General features: G+C 43.8%; 2 protein-coding genes across 12 annotated transcripts in view; one reads left to right on the top strand and one right to left on the bottom strand.

Moving 5' to 3' along the window:
* The window catches only part of WDR41 (WD repeat domain 41), a 50,374-nt gene extending 44,396 nt beyond the window's left edge, over nt 1-5,978 (top strand). For 4 of the 7 annotated variants that reach the window (XM_057307259.1, XM_026498746.4, XM_048220868.2 and 1 more), the window contains one exon: nt 174-5,978. In XM_057307259.1, the coding sequence (XP_057163242.1) occupies nt 174-326 (153 nt within the window). In that variant the 3' untranslated portion in view covers nt 327-5,978. The remainder of the gene's footprint in view (nt 1-173) is intronic. The other 3 variants (XR_008957551.1, XR_003316193.4, XR_008957550.1) reach the window with 3 other exon arrangements.
* The window catches only part of PDE8B (phosphodiesterase 8B), a 330,881-nt gene continuing 321,231 nt past the window's right edge, over nt 2,996-12,645 (bottom strand). For all 5 annotated transcript variants that reach the window (XM_044384105.3, XM_044384106.3, XM_044384108.3 and 2 more), the window contains 5 exons: nt 11,646-11,863; nt 9,892-10,012; nt 7,634-7,801; nt 5,326-5,455; nt 2,996-4,756 (listed from right to left, as the gene is read on the bottom strand). In XM_044384105.3, the coding sequence (XP_044240040.1) occupies nt 4,647-4,756; nt 5,326-5,455; nt 7,634-7,801; nt 9,892-10,012; nt 11,646-11,863 (747 nt within the window). In that variant the 3' untranslated portion in view covers nt 2,996-4,646. The remainder of the gene's footprint in view (nt 4,757-5,325; nt 5,456-7,633; nt 7,802-9,891; nt 10,013-11,645; nt 11,864-12,645) is intronic.

The raw sequence follows: 12,645 nt of genomic DNA, 5'->3' as shown, positions 1-12,645 counted from the left end.
GCTATTAGTCATAAATGTGAGACCATTATACAATTTCTCATGAAAAATGAGTTTTACATTCAGATTCAAGTAAGTTTGCTAGTTACCTATCTTAACAAGCACGTTAGTCTAGTATTAGCCTCGCCTTTTCGCTTTGAAGTTCCTATAATCAGTAGCTGTAAATTTCTTTACAGATGTTTTTGTACTTTGAAGATCATGGACTAGTGACATGCTCTGCTGACCATCTCATTATTTTGTGGAAAAATGGAGAAAGAGAATCTGGATTGCGCAGTTTAAAGTTATTTCAAAAGTTAGAAGAGGATGGTGACTTGTATCTTGCCGTCTAGTTGAAGGAATTTGGAATACACGTGCGTGAACCTCGAACATCAAATATAGGGTAATACTCAAATTTGTAGTGCATTATTTTTTCTAAAGAGTTCATGTTTCAGTAATCTCCACACCCAGTGAGGGGCTCAAACTCACAAGCCCCAGATCAAGAATTGCAAGTTGTTTCTCTGGTATTAGTACAAAGTATACATTGTAAGTTTTTGTTTGGCTTTTCACATAGCAGTAAACTGAAACCACTGCGGAGATGGGTCTAATTTCAGCAGTGAATTTTCAGAAAGTATTCACATCAGAGCACAAATAATGATGATAAAGAATTTTAGCATAGTGTCCGTATAGAAAATTTTTTAAAAATTACACTTAAAAAAATCCTATACCAGAGATTGTATGAACTTATGTTTAACGAGAGAAGTGCTCAATCTAATTTCATTGCCTCTAATAATTACATTCTTATCACGAAAATTTTTTAAAGTTACCTTTGTGAATTTTGAAGTACCTGCCTTTATTCTCAAAATGAGTATTTTTTTTAACTATACCTGTTGTAAAAATTTAACGGGCCTACTTTTAAGAAAAAATGAAAAATCCACTGAATAACAGGTAGGATGTAGCAGATCTCGAGACCTCCAGGAGCTGCTTGTTTTATGCTGGGTTTGATCCGCTTCGTGTGAACCTAGACCCTGTGAGGAGGTGGAAATAGAACAGCAAAACTGTGGCAAAGTTTTTTTGTTCTTTGGTTTTCCTTAGACCCCGTTAGATTAAGAATCTGTGTGATAAATATATCCTACCTCCTACAGATTCGCTGGTCCTTAGAAACCAATTAAGAACGTTCTGTGAGCAAACTTGAGTCTCGCACTGTTCAACTTTTTTTGTTGGTCGTGCCAAGTAATTTAAGTCCTTTTGTTTTGTTTTAGTTTAGCTGCTGTAATTTCTGTAAACTCAGATCGGTAGGAATCTTACCAGGGTGTATTTTCTTTCCCCCATGTGAATTGGCCGAGTAGCTATTCACTAGATTGGGACTGGACCAGCACTTAGCCCTTACGTCTGCCGGGGATGAGAGCTAGGTCAGTAAAGAGGTGCAGTGTTTCCCAAGTGCCTGATTGATCCCGCCATTCCTCCGATAGGAAGTACTTGAGGAAGGCTTCACTTGTGTAGTTACTTGCAGTGACCACTCAGATTTAATCCTCTTTATCAATCACCCCACCAGCTGTAGAACAGGATCCTCTTTCTCCCCTTTGGTACGAAAGAATAGAAATTAAGAAAGTGGAGATAATTGAGTTATTCTTGAAGTGCTGATCACAGAATCCTAGTACGCGGTCGGAGAACGGATTCTTCTCCTTTGCACTCTGCCGACGCACTGTTAGCCCACTCGTCTGTAACAGAATCTTTGTGAATCGTTGTTCTTACTAGTTTACCTTTGACCATTGCTTCCACAACTACCTCCAGACTGGAAGAGCTGAGGTCATCTACGCCAGACTGATGCCCTCATGTTAGGAGTGAGGAGACTGAGGCCCAGGAAGGTAAGGCCTTGCGGTCCGCCCTCTTCCCCGGCCTTAGTGCGTCAGATGGTTGAGCACGTCAGTTAGGCATCGCAGTCACTGTCAGGCTTTAACATTTTCCTCGCTAGCCGGACGTTAGCCAGCTTTTTCATTTTACAGGAGGTCTTTTGAGTTTTTCAAGTAGTTTTCTTGAGTTGTAGGAGACCTCTTCTATGACTTATATAAGGAATTCATAGATTTTTAACCGCCTTATTTCCTAATAGTTTTGGGTTAGTATTTGCACGTAGTACTCTGTCCCCACGGAGTGACAGAGCCCAGAGGTGAGTTTTGGGAGCAACAAGTACTGTAAGTACCACCATCAATCCTCGTATCTGTCTGGAGGGACGCCCCCAACAACTCAGAAAGCTGGGAGATTCTAAGAGGGCTCAGGCGTTGTATGCAGACTCCTGCTAGAGGTTGAACTGGAAGCACCAAAAGTAACACTACGTAGTGGGCCTTGTCATTTTTATTTACAAATCCCCTCTTCCCTCCCTCTCTGGCTGTCTTCACCTAATACAAGCAAGAGCCTGAATTGCAGGGGCACCGTGTCATTCCTTTCTCAGCCTGAGGCTTGTTCTTTGCTTCCAAGACTAACCAGCCCTGACTGAGGAAGCAAATTTTAAAATCTAAAATTGGAAGTAAAACTTAAAACATTGTTACCTGTACAAGAATGACCTTATAACTAACTTCTAGTTAAGTAGTAGTCCTGATGTGACTTCCACCTCTATTAGATAGCATTCTCTGAATTAATTAATAGGGGTCTCTAGTAGTTTATACCTTCAGAAAGACTATGGAAGAATGCAATAGTTAGCAATTCAGAGAATTACACACTGATTAAGATCATAGCCGTGCTAAAGCTTTGGTACCTGGCAGTCTTAAAGCCTTTAAGTTCTTATGAAATTAATTTGACATTACAAGGAATAAGCTGTAACATTCCTACAGAAAATGTCAGACATCTGATAAATGTTACTTACCGAATGGAACTGAAAGCGACACGGCGAGGTAAAGCTTGTCCTTGTCTCGGGCAAGCTTCTGAAGCCTAGGCAAGTTATTTAAAATGGGATTTTGACATCCTGAATTTAATGTGTCTGAAAATGAAGTGTGTGACTCATGAAATAAAGGACACTAGAGCGAAATTTTGAAATGAAAAGTTTAGGCCAAAGGGATAAAATAAAAACAGCTGTTGGGAATGAAAAATGGCTGTAGGAATTTAGTTACAAGTACTTCACAAAAACATTTTCGTCACATTTACATAATGCAGCATTACAACACAAAGCTAGCTGCTGTCCTGACCAAGCACATTCGCCTTTCTAGCAAAAATAATTTAGATACGTTTCTTTGCATGGAATTGTCATATATGATTTCATTTTTTGGTACAAAACATAGAAAAAAACATTGGCACATTATGTAGTGATAAGTCATTTTCTCCTTCCCATATACTGATTTCAAGTGTTCTGCATTCCAATTTTCATTTGAAAAAAGTACTATTCAACTAATTCAGCCTCTGTTTATACCTCTTAAAAATGCAGCATGGAGTACAGAGGATTTGAAAAGGAAAACGAAGGTACTTTGATATTTACAATACATAGAGAAGGGTTTGGTAAAAGAGAAAGGAAAATCTCAAGTCTGACTTTATGTAGATCACAGAAAGTTTTCAAAAGAGCTGTATAAAAATATGCACTTGTGCTTTAGAAGCTTTTAGCATACAGTTAAGAGCATAAAATAGTATTTACTGCTTCTCCTTACGCCTATTTTCTGATCTATTTACACATCTTGCAGTCTTGTCTTTTTTACATCATTAAAGCAAAATGGCAAGGTCTCAAATATAGATAGGTTAAAAACATCTGAACCTTGGAACTTCCCCGTCCCTCCCCAAATATGTACGTATAGATGGTACACTGCACAACCTACCCCACGGACTTACACCCAGTAAATTTAGAGTGCTTTAATAAAAATTTTAAACAGCAAATGTATATAAATTTTCTTTAAAAAAAGCTTATCCAAGGGCATTCAAATTTAATGGCTTTTATGTACTCACTGTAATGCCTTGTGACTGCCTCTGTAAACCAGAAGGAAGGGAAGCTCTTGGATTCCCCCCAGGCAAGGTGTCAGTCCCGTCCCCATCATGAAGGGCTTTCTGTTAAGATGAATTCCTTTTCTGGGAAAGAGGGCTGCTGCCGCCAGTCTATGGCAGGCACGGGCCGAGGCTGTGGGCTACCTTGGGTGTCACACCACTGAGCAAAGGAACTGCTTAGCCATCGAGGTGGTAAAACTAACTAGTTTATCAGTAATTTGGTCCTAGTTGTTTTGCTCGTTTTTTTTCCTTAGGTATTATGAACCCTTCAGACTGAGACTCTTGAGGAAAATAGTCAAGCTAAACAAACAGTGACAGGGACTTTTATGGTACGAGACGAGCGGCACGCTAGCTAAGCTACTTTGTCATCCAGCAAGATGGGCTGACAGGCACCAGGTCTTTGCTGCTTGTGTCCTGCTAGTTAGAGTAAATGAGCTCTATGGTTTGATGAGGACACACAGGATGACAACAGGACAAAGGATTTTGCCATGTGTTTGTTCTGTCACTAAGTGTTCAAAAGAACATGTGTTTTTCTTCATGGAATGTAACTCTAAAAATGCAGTTTGGGGACTTGAATGATTCCAAGTCCAGTATTAAACACCAGCTCCTTAATCTACACCTGTCCTTGTCACTAGAAAGGAATGCCTCTTATTTACATGACTGGATTCACAGTGCCCTTCGCAGATCACGAGGTCCCCTTCTCTGTCTTGGCTTTAGCTGTCAGATGGAAGCCTCAGACTTTTGCACTTGAGGTCATCTAATGTCTTCCAGTGTTTGTAGTTATCAGCCAAATGTTGCATCAGGGCTGGCAGATGGGCAAAGGCTGCAAGGACAGCAAAGAATCACACGTTAGGTGGCCGGAACGTGTGTAAGACCGGGGCTCTTGGGACAGAGTGGGGTTCAGAAGTGGAAGAGAGGTACCCTAGTGCACATACTAGCATGAGAAGGTAAGTTACTGATACTAGTTTCTGAAATACAAACAGGACCATCTATTTAAAAATTGAAAAGTCGCTTAGCAGCAAGATTACAAAATGTATTCAGTCTACTCTGATTCGAAGATTTTGTTGGTGTTCTTTCTTGAATTTCCTCCAGTGACAGGCTAAACCTGCTGCAGGCTGTGGAAACCTATGCTTCCCAGAGGTTAAGACTTGTTGCTGCAGTTGTCAAGCATCCGTTGAGTTTTCTGTACAGAAGGTTCTCTGCAGAAAGTACACACGTGCCCCTCCCTACCTGGCTACTGCCAGCCCACAGCTAGCTTTTCTCACACACACACACACAACCAAAAGTAACGTTTCACTTACACCTTCGGGCCCAACCTGTGTCACTGTGGGTTATCATCATAAAGTATAACAAAGTATTCTGTGGGGGGTGACAAAACACCAGCTCCCTTACCATCCCAAGCATCAAACATGTCTGTTATGAAGTAGTCAATGAAGGAGATTTGGGATTTGGGGATGCTGCAGGTATTCCGGTCAAACACTGGCATCACCACAGGGAGCCCCTGTCTCTTCTCTTCATCAGTCTACAAGAAATGAGAACACACAGAGGGGTGGGGCACACGAGGAGCTGTCACAGTGGCATCTCATTTCTCAGAACAACTCAGAAAATGGGTCCTCATGTAACTGTAGGTACGAAGACAGGTTCAGTAAGCTCCTGAGGCTTACGTAAGTCAACCACCTGACGGGCTGGGGTGACTCAAGTCAGGTCTGCTGACTCGGAAGGCTCTTGTGCTATACCAGAGCCCCTCCTGAGGCACTGATCTCAGGGTTCTTACCCCCTTGCCGGCGATCTGTTTCCAAGGTCCTAGTTGTACCACTAAGTACTGACACTGGTAATACTGCCATTTACAGTGAGGGTGCAGAAGCGATGGTGGGTGAAGTACTTATGCCTCAGCATGAATCCAGACACTGGCACCAAACTGTACCAGGAGTCACCGTAGTCTTGACTGCCATGAGCCTGAAGTTTTAAAAAGCCAAGTTTACTTACGAATATCCTCATTGAAGCAGTAGAAATTGTTAAACTTAATAAATAATTTTGACCTTCGAGTATGTGTCCTTTTAAAATTCCGTGTTTTGATAAAATGGGAAGTACACATAAAGCCCTTACACTGCGGACCACAGCATAATTCGGTTGTCTTGAGGAAAAGCATTTCTGCAGTTGAGCCGCACCAGCCTCTTTGTGACGGCACACTACTTTTACTTGAGAAACTGGCAGACTGTGATTGTTCAAGTTTGGGTACCTGTCATGTGGCTCTCTCAGGGAGTGTGTCAGTCTGAGTATTTATACATGAGCGTGTATGTTTGTGTAAGGCCGTCGTGTCCTGAGCTGAATATTAAGATCCTCCTTTTCCGGGTGATGTGCTGAACCAGAGGCCAGCTTGAGGAGAGGCCTCGTGTCTAACTTTAGATTGTTAGGCCACAATGCTTGTGAACATCAGTACATTCCTTTTAGGGAGAAGGACACCTGAACGAGGAACTTACATTAAATAACTTAAAAGTGCTTCTCTCCCATTCCCCGTTCCCGTACTTAGAGAATAATTAGGAGTAGGGTTTTAAGCCCTCTCTGTGGATCCTGGGAGGCCCATTAATGGCCTCCTACCAGCTTTCGGCTCAGCTTGCTCATTTCAGGTTAATCGATGAGGCATCTTTAAAATGTCCACTGTTCAAGGAGTAGTTTGGGTTTTTTACTCTTACCCCCTTCTCTCCGGCAAGCTCAGAACTGCCTGTCCTACTTTTCTTCAATTTCGGAGCTCCTCTTCCTGGCCTTGAAAGCTGCAGTTAACTTACTTAGGACTTACCTAGTCACCGCCCGCCCCCCGTCCAGCCCTTTGGGACATGACGAGCCATTCTTTATCCGGCCTTCCTGGTACACTCCACCATAGCGGCCCTCCCACAGTGCAGGACTTGTGGCTGTGTGTATGTTTCCGTTTCTGTGACACACACACGCACCTCAGTCCTCAGAGCCTCTTCCCTGGAAGTAGGCCTAGATTTCAAAAGGCATCTTGCGGTCTACTAATTTCTGGATTTTTTTCCTTCAATTCCTTCACCCTGGCAAAGTGAACTACGTCTTGCTACTCTCCTTCTATAAAAATTCTGTTTTTCTTCCTTACTAATTTTACACGTGATACTTTCTCTTCCAAAAGTCCTTTCCTATTTCCATATATCTAAATCTTCTCAAAAAACAAAAACGCAACTTTAATACCAGTTCCCTCAAAGCTCCTTTTAAATCATCTAGGAAACATATCTGTTTGAACTCAGATAGCACTTAGCATACCTCCTTTAGTGATGTGTGGACCTATCCATGTCTACATCTCTCCCCTCCTGTTTGTGAGCTGCCCATGCGTGGGAGTGTGTCTTGCTCCTATCTGTGTCCCCACAGGGCTCAGTGGAGAGACGACCTGGTAAGTGAGTGGATGGTAGCCCAGTTTTTGTGGAAGTTCAGGATCTAACATTTTCATGCTGAAAAGATACTTCCAAAGGCTCAGTTTATCCCCTTTCCCCCAGAATGACTTTGGTCAGTGACCAGTCACATCAGTCACTCTTGAAGGAACCAGAAGTCTACTTCTGGCCGGGTGAGCCATTTCTTTCCAGGGAGGATTCATTTACTAATGGATGGCTACTCAACTGGAAAATCTGCAGAGTTCCATGACCTGGAGCCATTTCCAGAAGAGAAGTAGAGCTTCCCTAGGGAGGCAGTGTACCTGTGCAAAGTACTCCTCCGAGATCCTCCCAGCCCATTCGATGCACAGGTCCAGGGGGCGACATGGGTTGGCTACATCAGCACACTTTATCATCATACGTTTGATCAGGATTTGGTTTTCCGGAAAGTTCTTCCCAGTAGGGTTGCATTCACAGTCGCTGCCCTCGCTCTGGAAAACAGATGGTCATATGAGGGTTAAAATGATGTTATGACCACAGTGACCTGACATCAGATGGTCAGCACCCAGGCTCATTTAGACCTGACCGGGACTCAAGTTTTCCCACCCTTAATTCCATATATAATACACTGACCTCTCCTCGTACTAAAATAACCTCAGTCAAGACAAAAGCAGTTAAAACATCAAACTCCCTATCGCCATTCATCCAGTCCTTTGCTGCCATCCTCTTCCCCAGAGGTGATTGTTACAAGCAGGGTTTGGTTTTGTTTTTAGTAGTTTGGTATGTCGTTTTAAAGGAGGGGTTTCTCCCAATTTTATCAGGATGTGTAAAAACAACTTCCAGGTTTAAAAAAATATGTTAAAGATAGGAAAGAACACATACATATGACCCTTCAATCATTTCTTTATCTACTTCTTATGCCTGCCATCTCCCTCTCCTATGACCTTCTGTCCCACCCCTTCCTGCTTTCTTTCTCTTAAAGCATCCGTCCACTCATGCTTTCCAGGCTGCTGTTCTGAGTGGTGGCGAGTCATGAGCCGTGAACATTCTGGGGCGGGGTGGGGGGACTCGGAGCAGAAAGTGGCCCAGGGCAGGATTGGGTGTATTCAGTCATGTTTACAAAGGCCAGTTGCACAGGAGTACAGACCTAGTGATGGATGTCAGGGGTCCTGAGCCAAGTGGCCAGCTCTGTGAGGAGGCTTACATAAATGCAGTGACAGGCCAATGGCACAAAACCTGGAAGACTGCTAGTTTCTGCTTGCAAACACATCAAATTGAGATTTCCAGAGCTCTGCAAGCTGCAAAACTGTGTGACATTTTAAGAGTTTTTGTTTTGAGACTAGACCTATCTATTAAACCATCAGTGGACAGAAAATTAAGTTCTGAGGGTTATTCTTTTGATACTGCTTACAGTAGACACTGGTAAATAATAAATCTTGACACAGAGTTGGGAGCTTATTTTGATGGGTGACTTTCCTCAACTCTAAATTCTGTATAAATTTTCCCTCCTGATTCCCCAGATCCTTACCCCCAAAGTCAGTCCCTGGAAAGAGAGGGCCCTGGCATTACGCTGTGGGACCGTTGGGGGATGAAGTAGACCAGGTGAGGTGGACACTGTCCCTCCAGCTACGCTGGTCATGTGGTGGGTCCTACACAGTCTCCTTACTGATCACATTACTTTTAAGACAGCCATTCATCATCCAGCTACACATGCAACCTCTTCTCAATGGAAATGAGCAGAAGGCTTTCCTGATTTCACACGGCTGGAGCAGCTTCATGGTTTCGGAGGTCAGTTGATACCACTTTAAACAATAGAGACGTGAACCTTCTGTGCATGTTTCTAAAACCCAAGTTTGGAGGGCCTTAAGGCAGGACTAGGGTGTATCAGTAAATTTTGAAAAGGAAAAACGACAAGTGTTTTGTTTTCAGCTAGCACTCACCATTGGACTCTGGAGTCTTTAGGTACTGATGTTTTTAATGCAAGTCAGCAGCAATGTAGTTCTTTAAAACATCCACTTTTCCCCCTAATATTAAATTTCAGCTTCTATTGTATTTATTGATTTGAGTTATTCTAATTCCAGTATAGTTAGTAGACAGTGTTGAATCACTATATTATACACCCGAAACAAACAGTTGTATACGTTGCTCTTTTATCCCCCTTCCCTATTCTCCCTTCCCTCCACCCACATCCCCTCTGCCCACCACCAGTTCGTGCCCTGTAGTTAAGAGTGTTTCTTGATTTGTCTCTCTTAAACTAGCCGCTTTTGAGGTCTCAGATGACAGAGAATTAGGGCTTTGGATCCTCTAAAATACCACCATTTAGGCTAGCCTCTGCTGTCTGCAGGCCTCTCTCATTCTTTGGGCCTACCTCCTCCTGTCACCATGGGCCTTATTTCAGGACCTTTCTCCCAAGGAGCTCAGGATAACTGTGGACACTGTGGCCAGTATTTCCAGCCCTTCTTTACCAACTCTGAACAGATAACTACCTTGTATTCAGGACAAAGAGAAAGTGCGTTGAGGCCAGAGTAGCCTCTAATGGAAATAATACTCTGATGTATCTTATTTCGGAGGAAATGCTTACCTCAGCTGCCATTGGCTTATTGATGCTGTTCACAAATTTGTTCACATGTTCAAAGTGTTTGGTCATCTCCGTTGCTAACACCATGTCAATAATAGCCTGGCGCAGTGTCCGATAATGGTTCCTAAAATAACCAGAAGACAAAGAGCCTTGTTCATATCAGGTCCAGAATCAGAACTGTTCTGCCACCATTTCACCACACTTCCACAGTGTGGGTGGAAGCTGGGAGCACGGAGTTGAGAAAGGAGTGCAGATCATAAAGCAGTTTACCTGCTCCTCTTCCCGGTAAGCCGGGACTCCATGCCATTCCGTTGTCCCCAGTGCAGCTGACCCTTCCTTGTAGGACGTGTGTGTGTGTGTGTGTGTGTGTGTGTGTGTGTGTGTGTGTGTGTGAGGGAGGGAGAGATGTCACATAGTTGGCACTTACTTTACAAAGTGGTTTCCTTCTACCTTCCCGTGGCAACATAAAAACAGCGAGGTGGGAGGAAATGACAAGTTCCTTCCCGGCCAGACTGGCGCAGCAACCTGATGACTGTCCCCACTGCAGTCGGCTCAGACACTGGTGATTTTATTACAGAGAATTGTCAGTACTTCTTTAGATGATGGCATTGGAATAATGATTTCCCATGAATAAGTAATTCTCTAAATTAGATAGAAGTTGTAATGCATGGAGCAATAAACCTGCCCAAAATTACTCTCCAGTTCCTATAATCTTTTTCTAACTTCCAGCAGCCAGAACGGAGAGCTGAGTAAAATTGCTCTTAGAGAAAATTCTTCCAGTTAAAGTTCTAAAAACAGTCCTTGACACTGATGAAACTTCCTGAAGGTGGACTAACTGGTCTCCATGTTTTCTCAGGTTTCTGGAAACCGAAGTGTTAGGTTCATGTTGAGGCATGGTCCCTGACGCCAGAGTGAGCTCCGCTCTGTGTATACTTGCCCCTGGAGAAGTCTGCTCTCCAGCCTGGCTGCTGCTTTGTGGGAAGCAGCCGTAGCCTGACTGCAGGGTTAGGGCAGCCAACAGGAATTGCTCCTGTCTGTTCCCAGCCGGCCCCCTCTGCCCAGACCGGAGCACAACAGCCAGGAAGGGGGAAACCTGCCCAACCTTTTGGGCTCTGACAACTCTGCTGGGACCTGTAGAACAACACTATCTCCTCATGAGTTAGGTTTTTAAGTGGCAAACATTGAACTGGGGAAAGATGAGGAAGGATGCATTTTCCTTGAGTTATACAAAAGGTGGGATGTCCTCCTGGGAGGGTAAAAATATCTGTTGCACTTACTAGTAAGACCGTCAACATGTGTAAGTATTTTGTGGTTATGTGAAATGTGCCCATGAACCCACTGAAAACCAAATGAAAGAAAGATAGGGGCGCCTGGGTGGCACAGTCGTTAAGCGTCTGCCTTCGGCTCAGGGCGTGATCCCGGCGTTCTGGGATCGAGCCCCACATCAGGCTCCTCCGATGGGAGCCTGCTTCTTCCTCTCCCACTCCCCCTGCTTGTGCTCCCTCTCTCGCTGGCTGTGAAATAAATAAATAAATAATCTTTAAAAAAATAGAAAGTCAAAGATAAAAGTCTGAAAAGTACAGGTAAGCTTATAAGGGCAAGATGAGTATTTTATCGTCTGATACAATGGTCCAACTATTGATATATCTCCTTTTCCTTACCCCACGAAGCAGCTAAGTACTTGGAGAAGTTAGGGAAAATGGAATTTCCCACTTACACTTCACAAAGCTGAGCGTAAGAACCCAAGCGCAACAAACCTGTCGATATTCTTGAAAATGTTGCATTTGCTGTCCTTGACTGTGAGCTGGAAAGCCAGGGCGGTGTGGTGACTCTCCAAGACAGCAGTGTCGTTATAGAGCACAGCCAGTTCACTGCCTGCGTTGCACAGGAACGAGTTGGTCCTCCCCGGGTGATCCACATCGTGGACTGTGGCGGCAATCAGCGCTGCCACCTCATCCAGCTGATCGAGGCTTCCCTGGGGCCGCGGGGAGGGAAGGTGGAATGTTATCCACCGGATGTCAGAGACCTACACTCATCTGTCCCTCGGGAGGGATGGGATTATCAGAATATTTTCTTAGCCTGATGAGCCTTCTCTGGTTCCCTAGAAGTTGAGGGGCCACCTAGGATACATCAGACACTCCGCAGCCTAGCGCAGGGAAACAGAAATCTGAGCTGTGATACGTGACAGGTACATTACAACGGATGCCTACGTTCTCTTCCCAGCACCCATTCACTCCAGTTCTTTGCAGGAAGAAGCCAAACAGGCTTTTTCAAATGCTTGCCCTGTGGTATTGCTATGACACTTTCCTATGAGCGGAGACAGCATAGAGCGGCCTGTGATCACAAGTATTATTTTATCTGCTTGCTTACAGGAAGAGTGAGAGAATGGCAGTAAATAGCACAAATACATCAAAACTCTTCATACAAAGGTTAAAGGATTAGCGCCAAGCAGAACAAGAGAATCAAGGATAAGAGAAAGAATTTTCCCAGGACAACTAAGGTTAAGGCAGCTCTTGCAGTTAAAAACAAAATTCAGCTCTAGGCTAGCAGATGGCAAAGGCAAAGGGAGACCTTTCGTGAGCTCTTGTTACGTAATCTGAGAACACAAACCAGAGCGTAAGGGCATACAGCTGTTTTCTCAGATTATGGTTTTAGGAGGTTATTAAAGGGCTACTAGCATGTAAGAGATCGTTCAGTAATCATTGAGTGTGGGCTTACTGGGTTCCAGCTAGTCGAGTGCTGGCACTACACTGATGA

The sequence above is a fragment of the Ursus arctos genome, unplaced genomic scaffold (genome assembly GCF_023065955.2).
Source record: "Ursus arctos isolate Adak ecotype North America unplaced genomic scaffold, UrsArc2.0 scaffold_5, whole genome shotgun sequence".
NCBI lineage: Eukaryota > Metazoa > Chordata > Mammalia > Carnivora > Ursidae > Ursus > Ursus arctos.
This window is presented reverse-complemented; position numbering and strand designations above follow the sequence as displayed.